We start from the raw sequence: 16,270 nt of genomic DNA, 5'->3' as shown, positions 1-16,270 counted from the left end.
CGCTCCACGAGGCAAAACACTTCTGCCTCCGTCAGCTCCACATTCCCGGGCTCCCCAATCCCCTGGTCACCGTGACCCTCGTCACTGCCTCCGTGCTGACTGCGGTTGCTCCCGTCCTCGAAATGCCACAATAACGGTCCCACGTTGATCCAGACGCCGTTGGGCTTGAGGCAGTGTCGGATCGCCTCGATGTATCGGATGAGGTTCGGCGCCGTGTCGATGAAAAACACCGTCGCCACGGCATCAAACACCTCCTTATTGCTGGGGTTGGTGTATAGCACGGTAAAGTCGGCAGCCGACATGCTCATCCGCCCAAATGGCGCCGAGTTCGCCTGGGCTTCCACCATGGCCGTACCCGGATGCTGATCCGGGATCTTGACCTCTTGCAGCTGTTGCTCCCGGGACAGGAGGTTCGAGAAATGCAGCGCAAAGGGATGCAGCGCGTGTTTCTGAGGGCCGAGCGTGTGGTTCAGGATCCAGCTACTCGCCAGCAACTGATGATAGGAGATCTCGTTCCCTTCCGCGGCGAACCCTTGCCGACAGATCTCAAACACCAGTCTCCCCAGACCGGCGCCAGGGACCAACACCCTGACTTCGTCCTCATCTTCGGAGGAGCCAATGCGCGCGCCGAACTCATCTTGCAAGTCGGACAGCACAGGGCCGTAGCAGACATCTCGCTCTGCTTGGCCTTCATGGCTCCAGTCGCGATAGAACTGTCTCAGGGTGGAGTGCGCCTTGTTGACATCGGACTGGGTGGCCGTCCCGTGCCAGTTCTGACGCGGGTCACTAGGATCAGGGTTCGCAGAGAGCCCGAACGACGAGAGACCGGTGGTCAGAATGGCATCTGCGATGTCGGCATTCACATCGATGGCGTCGTCCACGCGGTTGAAGTTGTCGAGGATGGAGAAGGGCGGCTCGGCCAGCATCTGCCAGTGTGCAGAGGGCAGGGCATAAAAGGCCTGACGACGACGGTGAGTGGTGTTCATGTGCGCCGTTCTCCGATATTGCCTGAGCGTGTTTAGCAACGAAGATGACATGCCAGCGGATTACCACGGGTTGTGTTTAAGCAACGCGACCCTGCAGCACGTAACAAAATGACTCACCTGAAAGAATCAAAAGCAGCAAAGAGCACACGACGCTCGGCATTATCGGCCAGGGGGTCGAAATCGCCAGACCAGCTGCGGATTTCATCTGGCTCGTGCTCGTCCATTGCAGTACTTTGTAGCAATTAGCATGCACAGTAGTCCAAAATTCCATGACACAAAAACATTACGCTACCCAGACAGCAGCAACAACAGAATGTACTTACCTACGTTCAAAAACCTACTGTAGTTACAGAAAGAATGGTGGTAACCAAGAGTAGAAAAGTTGTAGGCGGGGGACCCGCACAAGAAACTCCGTGACTTTTGGCGGGGGGAAGATCCGGACCTTCAAAGCGGTGATGCAAGATGCAAACCAAACCACCAACAAACCTCGAACCGGCTATCAAGCTCAAACCACAAACAAGCACACTATAAACTACACCACATAACAGACGACCTTACCTCGAAGAATAGAGAAAGCAAGACAGGAGAAGAGAGTAAAAAACAATGACCACCGAAATCAAAGAACTCTCCCTCCCCCTCCCCTACACTCCCCACACGACCGCCCACATCCACCTCACACGACATCAAACCTGCGCGACGGTGTTTCTGACCTCATCGACGCCGGGCGATGCAGCGGGCAGTATCAAGCCGATGGGGAGTTTTGTGTATGCGATGCCGGATGTACGTATCCCCCTTCTTCTTTTCATTTAACATACCAATATATCATCCCTATTTCTTGTTCTTCAATCCATCGGCTATTTGATATTACTATTCCATCCATGCCTTTGCTGTTTCAACTTACCCTCTTACATATACCACATGCATATTATAAGGTCCATCATGTATAATCATAGTATGCGTATATGGGATATCATCTGATATAAGAAAAACACACAGAGAATGGATCCTAAAAATGTGATATCAACAACAATCTACTCCGTCCCCGGAAGTGTAGAATACACGGCCCGGATTGCGAAGATTCTTGCGAGGAGGTTGAAGACGCCTGTTTATGTGGGCGGGAGTATTGAGCCCACGACGATGGGGGTGATGGCTGAGGAGGAGATTGAGGGGGTGAAGAGGATTGTGGAGGTTATTGTGAAGGGGTGGGAGGGGGTTAAGGTTTAATTTTCATTTTCTATGTTCTATTTTCTGTTAGCTGTTGATTATAAGTGTGTTCTGTTGGTGATGGTAGATGTTGGGGAATGAATGGATGGATGGATCATGGCATTGGGGGGAGTTGGGTGTTTCTCTGCAAATTCTGTCTGCTTATTTTCTTGTTCTGGCTCTGAGTGCTGAATAACAAATTAGGAGTAACTAACTATAGTCATGATATGGCAATCGAATTACTACCATGTCACTTCGTACTAATTAATGGATGATGATTATATCTCATCTCTACTCTGTATAGTATCACTAGTACTCATGTGACCATCGGACATTCCGATGTAGAGCACATACCCTCCGATATAACTAGCAATTAACTAGTACCCAAAAGACAAATTAATCAATACGAGAAGAAAAAACAACAATCAATAACAAGTCAGCAGACCATCCCCCTCCGCCCCTCATTATTCCCTCAAGTCCGAATCCAAATGGTCTAGTAGTCTAACGGCAATGCTCCGGACCAGCTATCGGAATCACCTCCGATCACACTTCGGGGACTATCCGGTACCCATCGTGGAGATTGTCCATTTGAATACTAGATATCCTTAGCTTGTCAGCATGAGAGATTAACGTTAGTTAGTTAGTTATCACTCGTCAATATTAATCATCTAGCTAGATAGGAACTAAATAACTAACCAACTAACTAACTTAGCCATCAAGTGAAAAAAGACTTACTCCGTAGACCAGTCAAATCCAGTCCATCCTCGCTAACTGACTGACTAGCTAGTTTTCCTTAGTTATCGTCATAGCCGAGGCGAAGCACGACACTATCCCACTATCCACTTAGTATTCACTATTCACTATCTAACGAAGAATATGGGATATAGTACTCCGTACTATATACTAATGTAGAGAGTCCTTTTTGGAATTTGACTTCCTCCGGAGGATGCTGTGTGTATCCGAGGTGCGTACGATTATCATATTGCTTTGCTTAATTCCGTGCCATTGTACGAAGAATAGGTTTAAATCAATAAGCTGGGGGCGCATGAATGGATTCATTAGTGTAAGTAAACACGGCGCTGCCATTCGTACATACATCCTACATACATACTTATAGATTGACTGTAACATATCATTTGGTATATACCATGTTCCATTATTGTAGTGGAAATGCTCTCACTCGGAACGGATAGGATACTCTTACATGGATTTATTCTCCCTTGTTGATTGTTGCTGCATTGATTGGTCGAATTCATCATCATGATGCTGGACGATAGAGTATCGTGCTAAGCACTGGCCCCCGGAGAAAGACTATCCGAGAGAGAGAGTTGCCTCTCAGTTAGCGCATGTCCCTAGNATGAAATGTACGAGCATCGCTTAGATAGCCTAGATAGAGATTGCCGACCACATGTCTATGTCTACTTAGTGCTGATGGATTACACAGGCATATACTACTGTCTCGAACCAATATCGTGAAAATAACATTGACCAACTCAAGTGCTAAATTGCTTTCGTCTTCTGTCTTTGGGGGAATTGTTGCTCGATTCGTCGTAAGCATTGACCCGGTGAGATCCAATCTGTCTATATAAGGACTACTAGTATCTACTGTGTAGTGATTTCGCAAGATTCTTACAGTAGGTACTAGAAGAATATCGCGATGTGTTGGTATAGCATAACTATTACCTACTATATACGAAGTTTTAATTTTCAACGGGTTCACTCGAGCTTACTTCCCATGTCAGATATCCTTTGAGTATACGATAAATACCCCTCGTCTACAGTTTCCTTATTGACTACTGATCAATCGAGATCAACTTGAGATGACCTCACATCTCCAAACCCAGACAGATGAGATTACGACTCCTACTATGGGGGGGTCATAAATCAGACAATACCACTGGTCCAAGCACAGAGGGTCAATGCATGGCCCACGTGGACCGGTCGTGCTCCTTAGCTCACTCACGCTCATTCATTCATTCATTCATCATTGGGCCTTGGGCCGACCGAAGTGGTGCCGAGGGCCGAACAAGAAGATATGTAGAGACGGGTGCGGAAGGAGAAGGGGAGAAAGGATGAAACAGGAGGGTGTGTGTGTGTGTGAGAGAGAGAGAGAGACCCTTGTTGATGTGTGTGGGTAGTACTAGGTAACTAGAAGGTTAGTCCCGGTGACCGGAACTCACCGAATTGGGGGTTGCGACGGATGGGCTTGTATGGACGGATAGTATTCCTGGGCTGACATCCGGGAAGTTAGATAGCCGCTGGAAGGGAGGAGGGAGGCATTGAGGGAGATTAGTATACGTTAGTCACTTAGTGGGTGGTTAGTTACTTAGTAGGTAAACCCCTCATGACACCGCCCCTTCAGCATTAGCATTTGGGGGAAAAAAAAATACGGGATAATTAGAAGCGACGCAGGGTCGGTCTGGCCAGGCAGCTAGCCAGCCAAGCCTCTTGCCGTGGGATGCAACAGGGAAACTAGACTAACTAACTAAAAAAAAAAAAAAATCAGCGCGTGCGCAGGAGGGGAATCGGGAATAGATGATACCACCATCTATCCATCTATCTATCTACGACTATCTCACCCAGAGATGGTTACAGGATGGGGTGCAGCGGCAGACTGTCACGGGAAGGACCGTCCACATGGGGAGGGAGGGGAGGGGAGAGGGGGGGGGGCACCGGACCCTGGGAATTGATTGACTGATTGATTGTGCGCTGGTAGCAGAGAAATTGCCATTCACCCAATAATACTCATCCGGTCAGTTACCCGGTGTTTGTCTCCAAACCGGACCACATTAGCACATTAGCATGAGTATCGTATCTAGCCAAGTAGCCATACTCCAAAGGGATCCTTTCCCGTCCGGCTGTCGGAATCTGCGCCCTTTTCTATGCCTTTTGACTGGCTGCTAACTTTAGCTCACCGGAAAGTGCGACTGGCTGACATGACAGTCCCCTCGGGGTCTCGGAGACGGATTGGGAAGAGATCATGACCATCTTGGCCATCACTGGCCATCACTCTCCACCTCATTTTTTAATCATCTTGTTATAGGTCATAGGGGAAAGATGTATTAATTCCTTGTGTATAGCTTATTGGTCTTGAGTATCTACTTACCCCTCAGGTGGCTTGTCTTATCATGGTGGATGATGATGCTGGTGCTGATTTAATTTCCGGTCATCTCCAGGACGGGCTCTAAAGGTCTAACCGTATCGTCGCATCGTTAGAGATCTCGGTTAGAATATCCGGCCCGGCTACGTTACATGCCACCACCTCTCCGGCCTTACCAGACTTGCAGTCGCTAGTCATCCTTAGTCACGGCCTCTTAATTTCCTTGTTCATCACCGGCGGTTGAGACCATGATAGTAATTTCGGTGGATATTAGACATCCCCTCCGTAAAAGGAAGAGAATCAAAAGGAATGAAAAAAAAAAAAAATACTGTCGTGTCCAATGATATCAACACCGGAGCCTAGGCTCACCATCAGGCATCTGAGCACAACTGGCTGATGCTGATGCGGGGACCCAAGCCCATCAGCATCATCTCGACACGAGCCTAGATGCCCAGCTAGAGCTGTCCAGGTTCCTGAGCCGAGCTTCCAGCCAACGGGCCGTCATGCAACCAACCCGCAGGCGTCAAGAACGAATCCTACCGCGATAATGGCAACTCACAACATCTTACTGTGCTTTGCTAATCCCATTAGTAGCATTACCGGGCTGTGCACCTCGCCTGGCCCTACACACAGGGATAGGCCTGAGCGATGTAATGTTCGAGTCGATAGGCCCAGAAGCAGAGCGAAAATAATAGAATAATCATCACAATCAACTAATCATGATAAATCTTGAGAATGAAGCATGAGGGGCCGAAAAGAGAAAGCAGGCTTCTAGCCCACGGCACAAGACAGGGGGGAATGCGTAACCTGCTCCGGCGAGGAATGCGGATGTTGTCCGTCTGTGCGACCTCGCCCACTAGATTGGCTGGGGATATCATTTCCGTAGCAGACAGGGCAACATCTGTGTGTGCGTGTGTGTGTGTGTGTGTGTGTGTGTGTGTGTGTGTGTGTGTGTGTCCAGTGGATAGAAACAGCAGCATGCAGCTGGATCCATGATGCGGCTAGAGCTCGTGCCCACCCCGCCCAAGTCCTCTGGTCCTGCGCAGGCACACGGCGGCCATAGTCGGCGCTCGGTCGACGGTCATCGTGACTCGGAGCTAGTCCTCGTGCTTCCTTGAATATGTAGGTACCAGGTAGATGCGTCAGTTAATGTGTTCTCCGGAATCCGCGAGCCGAAAGGGAAATTTAGTAGAATGGTGCCTAACCAAACATTATCCTCGTCAGCTAGCCACTCGGAACACAACAACTACAGTACGATCAGTTGCTGGATTGAGACATTTCCGAGGGAGCGTCTGCTGATTGTCAGTGCAACAAGCAATTGGACCCTGTTTCCACTATTTTTCCTTCCGTTTAATTGTTGGATCGACATGACCGTCAGGAGCCCGAGCCTTGATGGATGCCGCGCGCACACAAAAACACACAGACACAGCACTAGATACTGGGAGAGGGATGCCAAGTTTGACTACTTGATGATAGTCTCTCGCCCGAGTCGACGGTTGAATGGTGACTGCTGGGGAGAAGGAACATACGCCACCTCATTGGTTCAGGAATCTGACGGCTAAAGTTAGTCCACGGGCCAGGCTGACGGAGGTGGATGGCAAGTGATACGGTGACCACACAAGCCTCAAAACAGCCTCTCGAAGACAAATGAATTGCGTAGCAAAAGGCGCCAAGCGAAAATTCTGAAGAGCTAAAAAGGATAAGATTAACCGGCCAGCAGTGAGGAAAAGGGAAAGAGGGGTATTAGAAGGGGAAAAAAAAATTCTAAAAACCTCCCAGCAGAGCCCGAATACTAAACTACATTCAGCAGGAGCAAGAATATGGCAAAGGCCGAAGAATGGCAATCATAACCAAGTTCTAGGCGAACCGATCTCTCTCGCTCTCTTGATCCGTAGGAGAAAATAGATCGAATTTAGGAAAATATAGGAATAATAAAAAAAATAATAAAAAAGATGGGCCGGGGATTTTTCGCTCTGGCCAACCACCGGGCGGTTTTCTCCGTGTTTCGTCCGAAGCTGGCGTCACTCGTCAGACTCCAACTCCGCCACAGTGACCCAAAGCCACAGTGACCCAAAGTCATCGTCAGCCAGCAGCAGCAACAGCAGCAACAAGCAGCAAAAGGCAGCTCACCGGCTCAATTGACAGAGACAGAACCAAAGACAGAAAGAGGCATTATCATTATTATTCCCCATCGCGTAACATGCAGGATTTGCGGTGGAACTTGACCACGGTTGCTGCCTCGTGCGTCCATGTGGCTCGGCCAATAGGCTCTGTCCGGAGGCGGGATTCCGAGTAGATCGTCAGAACGATGCTGAACTGCTCGCCTGGTACGGATGGTACAAAGTAGTATTAGACAGTAGTAACCAATAATAACAATGCTGGTGCTGCTGCTGATGAATGAATGAATGTCTTGTTCTCCCCTTGCACATTCTTCTGCTCTCGGAGACATGTACGTATGCTTTGTAAAGTTATGTTGCACCCTGCTCGACCAAGTCAATCAGAGGGGCTGACTGACTAGTAGTACTAAGTACTACTAGGGGTCCGGCAATCGTGGCGCGCGCAGGTTACTGTCCGACAGCCAACCACTCTGCTTGAGACTATCGAACTGTACGGCCCGAGGGCAAATGCGCCTCCGACGACGTTTCAGGAAACACATCCCCAAATTCACATTCGTCTCCATCACACTCAGGGGGGGAGGGGATTTCAGCAACCCACGGACTCCATCAGCATCGGTGAAGAGAATTAAGAATAGTAAAAACGATCCGCTTCAACATCCAATCATGCCGGTCAAGGCCCCATCAACCAGGTGGTAACGGCGGCTTTGAGTTTCCCATGTCTCCGTCATTACTGCGTCCTACTGGGACACGCCAACCAACCCAAAGTAGCAACCTGATGGGTAGATGCGAAGAGGGGGGTGTGGTGGGAGAGGAAAGTGGAAAGCCACTCGGCTTTGACGACTCTCAGGGCCCCATCCATGGATGGAGAATGGGGAGGGGGGAAAGGAAAGGACAGGCTTACTGTAGACAGACTAGCTAACAGTTGGACTGCCAGGAGTTGCCGTGATGATCATCAGCGAACCACGGCGGTTCCAGGCTGAACTGGAAGACGAGGACTGCCAACCAAGCCCGGCCAAGACCAGATGCCAGTCCTGCCCAGAACAACCTGATCCATGTCAATTCCGCCTCAAGGATTACAAACTAGAAAAAGACTAGTCAAGGGCTAAGGAACCTCAGCTGCAGGTCAGAATTTAAGCACGGAGTTGCTCTCCGTACCGACGAATGTCAGAAGTCAGAACCATAGTTAAAATCCCCTTCTTAATTACTCTCAACCGTTCTTCCGTCCCAGCCTCTGGGAAGCTCAGCCGTTCCGCCCTTTTCCTGAGTGGGACCTCGTGGCCCATGGATTCACCAAGAATTTTTCGTTAATTTCCTGGGCAAGTCGTAGAAGGAAAAAAATGAAATAAAATAATAACAAAAATAAAAATAAAAGAAAAAGTAGAAATAAAGCCTAATCAAGACGAGGAGACAGGGAAAAAGAAAAGGAAAAGAAAAAATAACGGACACGTTGTGGTCTTAGGGACTCATAGCCGGTATCCAGAAAGACACTGCCACTGTCGATCTCGGGATACTCCCAACTAGCCAGAGGTCTGATCCTCTACTAAGAACGACCAGTTCAACAGTCAACAACCTGTGAGCGGGTAAGCGCAAAGAAAAGAAAAGAAAAAGGAAAAGGAAAGAGGCCCCCAAGCGATGGATGATAGGGAAGGGAAAGAAAACGGCGAGCCCAACAACGGGAGCTTGTTACCGGAGAAGGCTGTGGTGCAGTAGAGACATACACGATGACGGGCCGTTGTAGCGCTGTTGGTTAGTGCTAAGTAGTATCTAGTAGTAGGTGCTAACTCGATAATACATAATAATAGTAATAGCCTGAGGCGCAGGAAGCAATTTAGAAGTCGCAACGATCAAACAAAGAACCCACAGACCGGGCTATTCCGTAGGGCCAGTGGTTTTTAATATAACAGAAACATTCGCATCGAGAGACAATGATTTTAGCAGATGGACCGTCGGAACTGGTCCCAGCATCGTCATCGTCATCCCGCTCGTGTTGCCCCTCTAAATTGACCCAAAGTGGGATCAGGTCGATGATCTGGCCATAAGGGAAAAAAAGCAATTATCAGCATGGAATGAGTAATGAGGGGATGTTTGAAGACATGAAGAAAAAAAAAAGAAAAAGGTCAATGAAAATAAAAGAATAACAAAAATGACCAACAAATATAGTAAAAATAAATATAAATCAAGTCAAAAAGGGAAGAAAGTAGAAGAATGGAATAATACAAAAAATAAAATTAAATATTCAGAACAAAAATAAAAACCCACGCAGGAAAAGTAACCCGCCAGTCAATCAACGGGAACCGGGGCCAGAAAAAATTAAGAAGGCTGTCGGCAACAGATTCCTAAGGATAGACTTCTGCAGTAAGCTCATTTGCTAATCTCCGCACCCCCCTTCGATCCGATTTGCGTAGGCACCTGGTCTCGTTTCAGCCATGGCGTTTTTTGATTTATTGAATATTTTTGTCAACCGCCGCGCTGCTTCGCACTAAACTCTGTAACCGGGGTCAGCCGAGAGACTTTCGGAGCCGATTGCTGGGCATGGATAGGACCCTGGCGCAGGAGCTCTGGCACGCCATCCGAGGCCTGGTCGCATGCAAAAAGTGGGCAGCGGCGCTTGAGTCGAGCTTGTTCTCCCCCCCTGGTATTGTAGTGTTCCGCGCCCCCCTCTCTTCTGCCGGTTCTGCCACCGACGGAATGGACGGAAATTGTCTTGGACGGTGAGAATGTTTGTAGCAATCATATACTCATAAAGTAAGTTTCATGAGAAGGCAGTCAAATTGCTGCAGTACTAGTGTTGTAAGGATCTCTGTTTCAGAGACCAGACACAAGTTAGTAGTTATTAGTAGTAATTAAGTAGAAGAGGGAAAGTCATGCTCGGAAACGGGAAGCTGAACTAAACTGAAAACAATCGGATCGAAATAAAACAAACCCGTAGTAATCATTTTAAAAAAAAAATAATATCCTAATAAAGAATAAATAAAATAAAATAAACGAAATTTAGGGGAAAACCCAGAGGCTCCGAGGCGGCGATGAAGAAGGATGAATGACTGACGACGTCTGCTCGTTCTTGTTAGTAGTTAGTTCATCCAAAGTATGATTGACTGACTGACTGACTGACTGACGACTGGCTTATCATCCCTTCCATAACTGTCGTTGGCCGTCACTCTCATTCTTTTCCTCTCTCTCTCTCTCTGGCTGACTGACTGACACTATATTCAACCTTCTGGCTCCCCGGGCTGTCATTCCCTTCTCCTCTCTCTCTTACTACTACTACAACTACAACAACAACAACAACCACTTACTACTACTACTTACTATTCCTCCTTATTAGTATCCTCTTCTCTCCTTTTGCCTTTTGCCTTTTGCCTTTTGCCAAAAACAACCTGTCCACATATCTATCGAATTTGGATTTCTACCTCGCCTGCCAAATCTCCCATCTCTCCAATCCAGCTCCCACTTTAGTACTATTATACATTCGCCTAACGCCGTGCCCTGACCTCTTGTCTGGTGCTTGGCTTCGTGCCCACGTTCCTTGCAGCTCCTCGACCTCGGTATTTTGGAGAGCTTTCAATTTTATCTCCATCCATCTGGCTGTTGTATGGCTTCATCAGCACCCACAGGACGACTCAGCTCCATCTGTCCGCTCCAACGACAACAGAGCTACCGCTTCTAGATGACCCCACGGTAGCCCCATCGTCCCAACTTAACTTTGTGGTCTGGAGCATATTGAACCCTGTGGCTCACTGGCTCGGGTGTAATTTTGGCGCGATCGAGACAGTTCATTGATTGACTTCCTCCCCCCATTTGCCATCTTTTGCCACTGCGGCCAGCTTCCCGATTCAATCCACACTTCTCGGGCCTCTTTTTCTGGGTTGGCGCTCGGGATTTCTGCCGTCGATTCGGGGTCCAATAATTATTCCTCCCTCTTTTCCCCTCCCATCGGTGTTTGCTGTTGCAGCTATCATCATTCTGCACTAGTGTCGCATTTTGAGTTGCACACTATAGGAAGGACGCTTTCCCCATCGGCTTGTACTTCCTGATCTTTTTGTTCGCTTTGCATCATCCAGACTTCCCACACCCCCCCGCCTTCTGTGCTTCTTCCATCGGACGAGCGGGCAGCTTCGTCTGGTCCGCAATCGTTCCGGTTTGCACACACCCCTCTTCCTCCTCCCCAAGTGTCCCCCCTTATGAGGTTGCATTGCGGGTGTCGACATGCAGGCGCACTACTATCATTCTTCGAGTAGCCCGAACCAACCAGGAGGGTCATATGAACTTCCTCCGGTGCACGCGGTGACCTCGCCTCCAGCTCCATTTCAACCGCATGGGCCCGCACCTGCTCCTCTACTCTCCGCTCCGCCGAGTCGACCCGACAGCGGGTTGAGGATGGCCCATCTACTGCAGCCGTTGGCACAACATATGCCCAATCCTCCGCCACCCCCCGTTACGAACGCTCCCACCTACGCTCGTTCGTACGAGTCGAGTGGCTCTCCCGCTGAAGGCGCATCGATGCTCGCCGATGCGCCTCCCCTCAATGGTCCCGGACTGCTTCAGCCGATGGGCGGAGGTGCTGCGGCTGGATCGCACCCTCATCATCAGTCACAGCAGCCTTTGCAGCAAAAGAGGGCCTATCGACAGCGGAGAAAGGACCCCAGTTGCGATGCCTGTCGGGAACGCAAAGTCAAGGTACGTTACGTCGCAGTGGAGGTTACCCTGGTGGTCGCCCCGTGAACCCAGCATAACTCATTCCGTTTAGTGTGACGCTTCCGAGTCGTCCAGTTGCACAGAATGCACCAACCGTAAGGTGCGCTGCCAGTTTACCAAGGAGACGAATCGACGCATGTCTTCCATCAAGTTCGTGCCGTGGCTGTTGTATTTGTGGGAATCTTGCCATTCTAATCTGACCGCAGGCAAGTCCAAGACCTCGAAAAACAGCTGCTGTCGACCAAGCAACAGACTACAGCAACTTCGGTACGGGCATGTTACGATCGGACAATCTGATGGATCTGGATATTGATGGTGCGGGGCAGCCTCAGCTGAAGCTTCCGGACGCCGGGTATCGTCCCCCGCGCCGGCCACAAGCGCCTGTGATGCAGGATCTGACCGAGGCTCGTGCGAATCTGCGGAAATACGGCAAAGGGATCCTGAGGGTGCCACCTCCATACCGTCAGCCCGGCCCCAAGTCCTTGATCACTGCTGATCCTCCACGCCTTCCCCCGAAGGAGCTGGCCAATCGCTTGCTGGGACAGTACTACGCTTGCATTCACTCCGTCCTGCCTGTGATCCATTGGCCGACCTTTGTCGCCCAGTTCGAGGAGGTCTACCAAGCAGGAACCCTCCTCGGCGTGCCCCGCGAATGGGCCGCGGTTCTATTCGGAGTCTTTGCATGTGGGCGTCTGCACACCTTGGAAGCGAATCGGGAAGAGGAAGGCAAAGAATTCGTGACTGTTAGTTGCGGGGTGATTGATGTATGGCAGGACAACTTCACCCTGGATCAGGCACGGGCGGCGCTGCTGGTCAGCATTTTCTTGTACGAGGTTAATTCGCAGTCGGCGAGCTGGGTCTGGATTGGGTCCGCAATTCGAGTCGCGCAGGAGATTGGCCTGCATTTGGAGTCAGGGCCTTGGCCCCCTCTGGAAGGCGAGATGCGGAAGCGGTTATGGTGGGGCATGTACACCTGGGATAGGTATGAGCTGCCAGAGATGATTTAGTTGTTGAATACCGGCTGACAGTAATGGCAGGCTTCTCGCCTTGGAGATGGGAAAACCAGTTCTCATCAACGATCAAGACTGCGATGTGGGCCTCCCGTGTCCCATCGATGAGCAGTATCTTTCGGACGGGGCAGTGGTGCCGGAAAGCTCCCAAACGTCTCCATTACTGGCCACCATACATGTGGTTCGATCCATCGGCCAGCTATCTCGAACGTTGAAAAGTCCGACAATGAGTCTCGGAACCCTTGAAACTTTCGAACGACACTTTAACACCTGCCTCGCGACCTTTCCCCCTCAGTATCACCCTACAGCCGACCAGTATCTCGACCCCCGCACCCTCGCACCAATTCTCTACCTCCAAAATGCCCGCCTGATCCTCCACCGTCATAATATCTCTCCTTTCTGTTCTCCCGAGGCTCGAGCGTCATCGTTGGACTACTGTATTTCCACCGCCCAGGATACCGCTCGCTTACTGTCTCGTTGCATGCGGGCCCCGTCCAGCCCGGGAAGTGGGTTTACCGCTACGAGCGGCGATGACTGGAGACCACTGCTGGCGTCCTCCGCAGGAACCATGCTGTGTGTGCACCTTTGGCGCTGTGCACTTTTACTCCTTTTCCGCCAGGATTACGCTCCTGCTCTCGTCTGTGTCCAGGCGAGTACTGCCATTGGTGATTCGCGCGCGGTGAATCTGGCCTGTGGACGCTATCTTGCATTCTTCCTCAAAGTGATGTTGGACCGGTTACGGCGCAACGAACTAGCAGTGCTCGACCGCGACGAAGAGTTGATGGTATATGTATCCGGCGACATGCAAGGAAGTGCGGAAAGTAATTGGGTCTGGCAGGGCAGTGAGACCGGCTCGCAGCTGGAGGTGATGTCGCCCAAAGTCAGTAGCCCAGTGGCTTATTCCCATCCGGAGGCCAGCGCAGGGCCAGAAGGATGGGAAGGGTGGAAATGGGTGGAGCAGACGGTGCAGTACCTCCACGAGCGACAGCAGCAGCAGCAGCAGCAACAAGATCTTCAGCATCGTACCAAACCCGCGGAGTCGACATATCTCGGGCCCGAATCCGCCACCGCGAGCTCTGATGCGACGACTCCCCAGTCGAGCTCGTCTCATTCGCGGATGACTATCGCGAGCATTATATGAGACCGCTCGCGATGATGCCATTATACCATGTGGCTCATGAGCATTATGAGACTCAACGCTTCATCCTCACTACGCTCGAAGCTTGACGTCTGGATTTGCTACGAAGGCGACGCCCGCCCCGGACGCGCCATGAGAGCGAGCACGCGAAGGGCTCGTCTCTCTCAAACTGGACAAGACCCTTGTCCTACTCAAAACTTGTATTACTGTTCCGGCAATTGTGGGAAAACCCCACAGGCATGTGAGATGAGATCATGGATTACGAATCAGCTGCGATGTTTTACCAACGTAGATATAATGTTGGGACTTTTTTGTATACAGTACACGCGTGTATAGCCGAACCTAGACTTACACCACTCTTCTTGTCCTTTTCAGCCATTACATGTTATCTTTAATAGCATAGTGCATATTGGACTAGCGTTTACAATTGGGGATGCATGCTAATTCTAATGCTAATGCAATCATCATCATCACTTTCTGTCACATTACACGAACGGCAGTAGTAGATAGACACTATGATTAAGTCTCAAGGTTAATGCTCCGTCCGAACCGCGCATACAAAGCCACCTTCAACTGCTGCAACTCCTCCCGCAGGTCACTCAGTCCCTCCTCGAGCTTGCCCACATCGGCATCGACCTGCTCTGTTGCCGTCGACAGCAGGGACTGAGCCTCTTCAAGGGGGAGCTGGAAGAACGCATCTCCGATTTTGTACCTGCAATGCAGTTAGCAACATCCCCTAACCCCTCTCCAAGTCATATATCGGCTTGGTTGGCAGAGCTAGATAAATAGATAAACGGAAGAGGAGAAAAGGAAAACTTACGGTACCAGCTCATCCTCATCTGCCAGCTCCAGTTCCGTGGAGATTTCTTCTAGATCTTCTTTGTCTTTCTGGGGGGTTGTTAGTTCCTGCATGCATTCATTTCATGTATAGGGGGGTAGATTTATTCATATCCCCTCTAATTATCACTTGATGGATGTAAGACAATTAGGAACAAAGGAAGCAAACATACCATCTTCAGCTTCAACTGCTCCTCGAGCAGCGTCTCGCGCTGGTGCAGCCGACTGAAGCGATTGATCTTTTCTTGGTCCTCGCGGCGGACTTCGTTGTCCTCGCTGCCCGTGAGGGCTTCGTCTTCTTTAGTGAGCTGATTACATTATTAGCAAAACAATTTTCTATAGGATGGGTAGTAAATTTAGTGGGTATACGTACCATGCGAGTTTGCATCATCTTGGCGGGGTTGTGGTGGGATGCTTGTTAGGCGATTGGGGATGGGATGATATTTGATTAATTAATATGATGATTGTGAGGGGAGCTGGGTTTCATGCCTGAGGTATCAAGACCGTGAGGTTTGGTTGGCTTTTTGAGTTGGTCTGTGCGGTGGTTGGTGCCTGAGGATGGGAATTGAGGTGGCAGTCTGCACTAGTTGCTCTGTACAGTGAAGCATTGGTGAAGGGGGTCTGCGTGCAGAGGTTTCCATTGAAGGGAATACATAGAATGTTCTTATGTTTGTAATCTGCTATAGTTCTTATGTTGTATGAGGTGACTGTTTACTATGCTATGTGTGTATGACGCTGGCGAGAGACTTCATCTGAGTTGCTTCACATTGTCACTATATGATAGCTGCTCTATCGATTTGAGCTCAACCTCGGATTCCATATCCGTACAACTACTCTTACTGCTATGCATCCCCTTTGCAGCAAGAATCGAGATACTTCCATAAACATCGAATATCGCCAACACCATCTGGTCGTGTGACATCATCCCCGTCAGGTGCCCTCCGCATTGCCGATCACGTTCAGCCGCTGCCACGAGAGATGACTCCAATCGCCGAGCCATATCCATTGTTTGCCGTCATCTCCGCATTCAATCTTGACGGTCCCAACTTTCCTGTGCCTTAGTAGTCAGGTGCAGACGTTGGATGTCATCGTGGTGGTTCAGCGGTGATCCGCTTCGCCTCGGAGAAACCAAGACTCCCGGCCACCGCATCGCCGACCTCCGCGTCGGGAACAGCTCCATCCAT

The 16,270-nt window shown here is 49.9% G+C and overlaps 7 protein-coding genes across 7 annotated transcripts; 4 read left to right on the top strand and 3 right to left on the bottom strand.

Annotated features, from left to right (window-relative positions):
- An01g13460 (uncharacterized protein) lies at positions 1 to 1,210 on the bottom strand (the record flags this gene model as incomplete). Its single annotated transcript, XM_001389709.3, has 2 exons — positions 1 to 1,008; positions 1,104 to 1,210. Coding segments are annotated over 2 exons (1,115 nt in total), but the record flags the coding sequence as incomplete, so codon positions are not given.
- A 775-nt stretch (positions 1,211 to 1,985) lies between these two features.
- On the top strand, positions 1,986 to 2,788 carry An01g13450 (uncharacterized protein; the record flags this gene model as incomplete). The annotated part of the gene is made up of 2 exons (XM_001389708.3): positions 1,986 to 2,204; positions 2,690 to 2,788. The coding sequence occupies 2 exons, from the start codon at positions 1,986 to 1,988 to the stop codon at positions 2,786 to 2,788; spliced, it is 318 nt and encodes a 105-aa protein (XP_001389745.3).
- Positions 2,789 to 4,531: 1,743 nt separating this feature from the next.
- On the bottom strand, positions 4,532 to 5,487 carry An01g13440 (uncharacterized protein; the record flags this gene model as incomplete). Its single annotated transcript, XM_059745267.1, has 5 exons — positions 4,532 to 4,666; positions 4,769 to 4,868; positions 4,951 to 5,064; positions 5,105 to 5,206; positions 5,387 to 5,487. The coding sequence occupies 5 exons, from the start codon at positions 5,485 to 5,487 to the stop codon at positions 4,532 to 4,534; spliced, it is 552 nt and encodes a 183-aa protein (XP_059605923.1).
- Positions 5,488 to 5,836: 349 nt separating this feature from the next.
- An01g13430 (uncharacterized protein) lies at positions 5,837 to 6,894 on the top strand (the record flags this gene model as incomplete). Its single annotated transcript, XM_059745261.1, has 5 exons — positions 5,837 to 5,944; positions 6,037 to 6,192; positions 6,251 to 6,324; positions 6,416 to 6,745; positions 6,837 to 6,894. The coding sequence occupies 5 exons, from the start codon at positions 5,837 to 5,839 to the stop codon at positions 6,892 to 6,894; spliced, it is 726 nt and encodes a 241-aa protein (XP_059605922.1).
- Positions 6,895 to 7,241: 347 nt separating this feature from the next.
- Positions 7,242 to 9,405, top strand: An01g13420 (uncharacterized protein; the record flags this gene model as incomplete). The annotated part of the gene is made up of 9 exons (XM_059745252.1): positions 7,242 to 7,338; positions 7,496 to 7,632; positions 7,853 to 7,929; positions 7,997 to 8,095; positions 8,200 to 8,308; positions 8,382 to 8,460; positions 8,876 to 8,978; positions 9,055 to 9,152; positions 9,311 to 9,405. The coding sequence occupies 9 exons, from the start codon at positions 7,242 to 7,244 to the stop codon at positions 9,403 to 9,405; spliced, it is 894 nt and encodes a 297-aa protein (XP_059605921.1).
- A 2,207-nt stretch (positions 9,406 to 11,612) lies between these two features.
- Positions 11,613 to 14,252, top strand: An01g13410 (uncharacterized protein; the record flags this gene model as incomplete). The annotated part of the gene is made up of 4 exons (XM_059745244.1): positions 11,613 to 12,083; positions 12,154 to 12,255; positions 12,308 to 13,083; positions 13,139 to 14,252. The coding sequence occupies 4 exons, from the start codon at positions 11,613 to 11,615 to the stop codon at positions 14,250 to 14,252; spliced, it is 2,463 nt and encodes an 820-aa protein (XP_059605920.1).
- A 516-nt stretch (positions 14,253 to 14,768) lies between these two features.
- On the bottom strand, positions 14,769 to 15,477 carry An01g13400 (uncharacterized protein; the record flags this gene model as incomplete). The annotated part of the gene is made up of 4 exons (XM_001389703.1): positions 14,769 to 14,961; positions 15,070 to 15,137; positions 15,260 to 15,394; positions 15,460 to 15,477. 4 exons carry the CDS (start codon positions 15,475 to 15,477, stop codon positions 14,769 to 14,771), a joined length of 414 nt encoding a protein of 137 aa, XP_001389740.1.
- Between the last annotated feature and the right edge of the window lie 793 nt (positions 15,478 to 16,270).

This window comes from Aspergillus niger (genome assembly GCF_000002855.4).
Source record: "Aspergillus niger supercontig An01".
Classification (NCBI taxonomy): Eukaryota; Fungi; Ascomycota; class Eurotiomycetes; order Eurotiales; family Aspergillaceae; genus Aspergillus; species Aspergillus niger.
The sequence above is the reverse complement of the archived record's forward strand: the minus strand, read 5'-3'. Positions and strand labels throughout refer to the sequence as shown.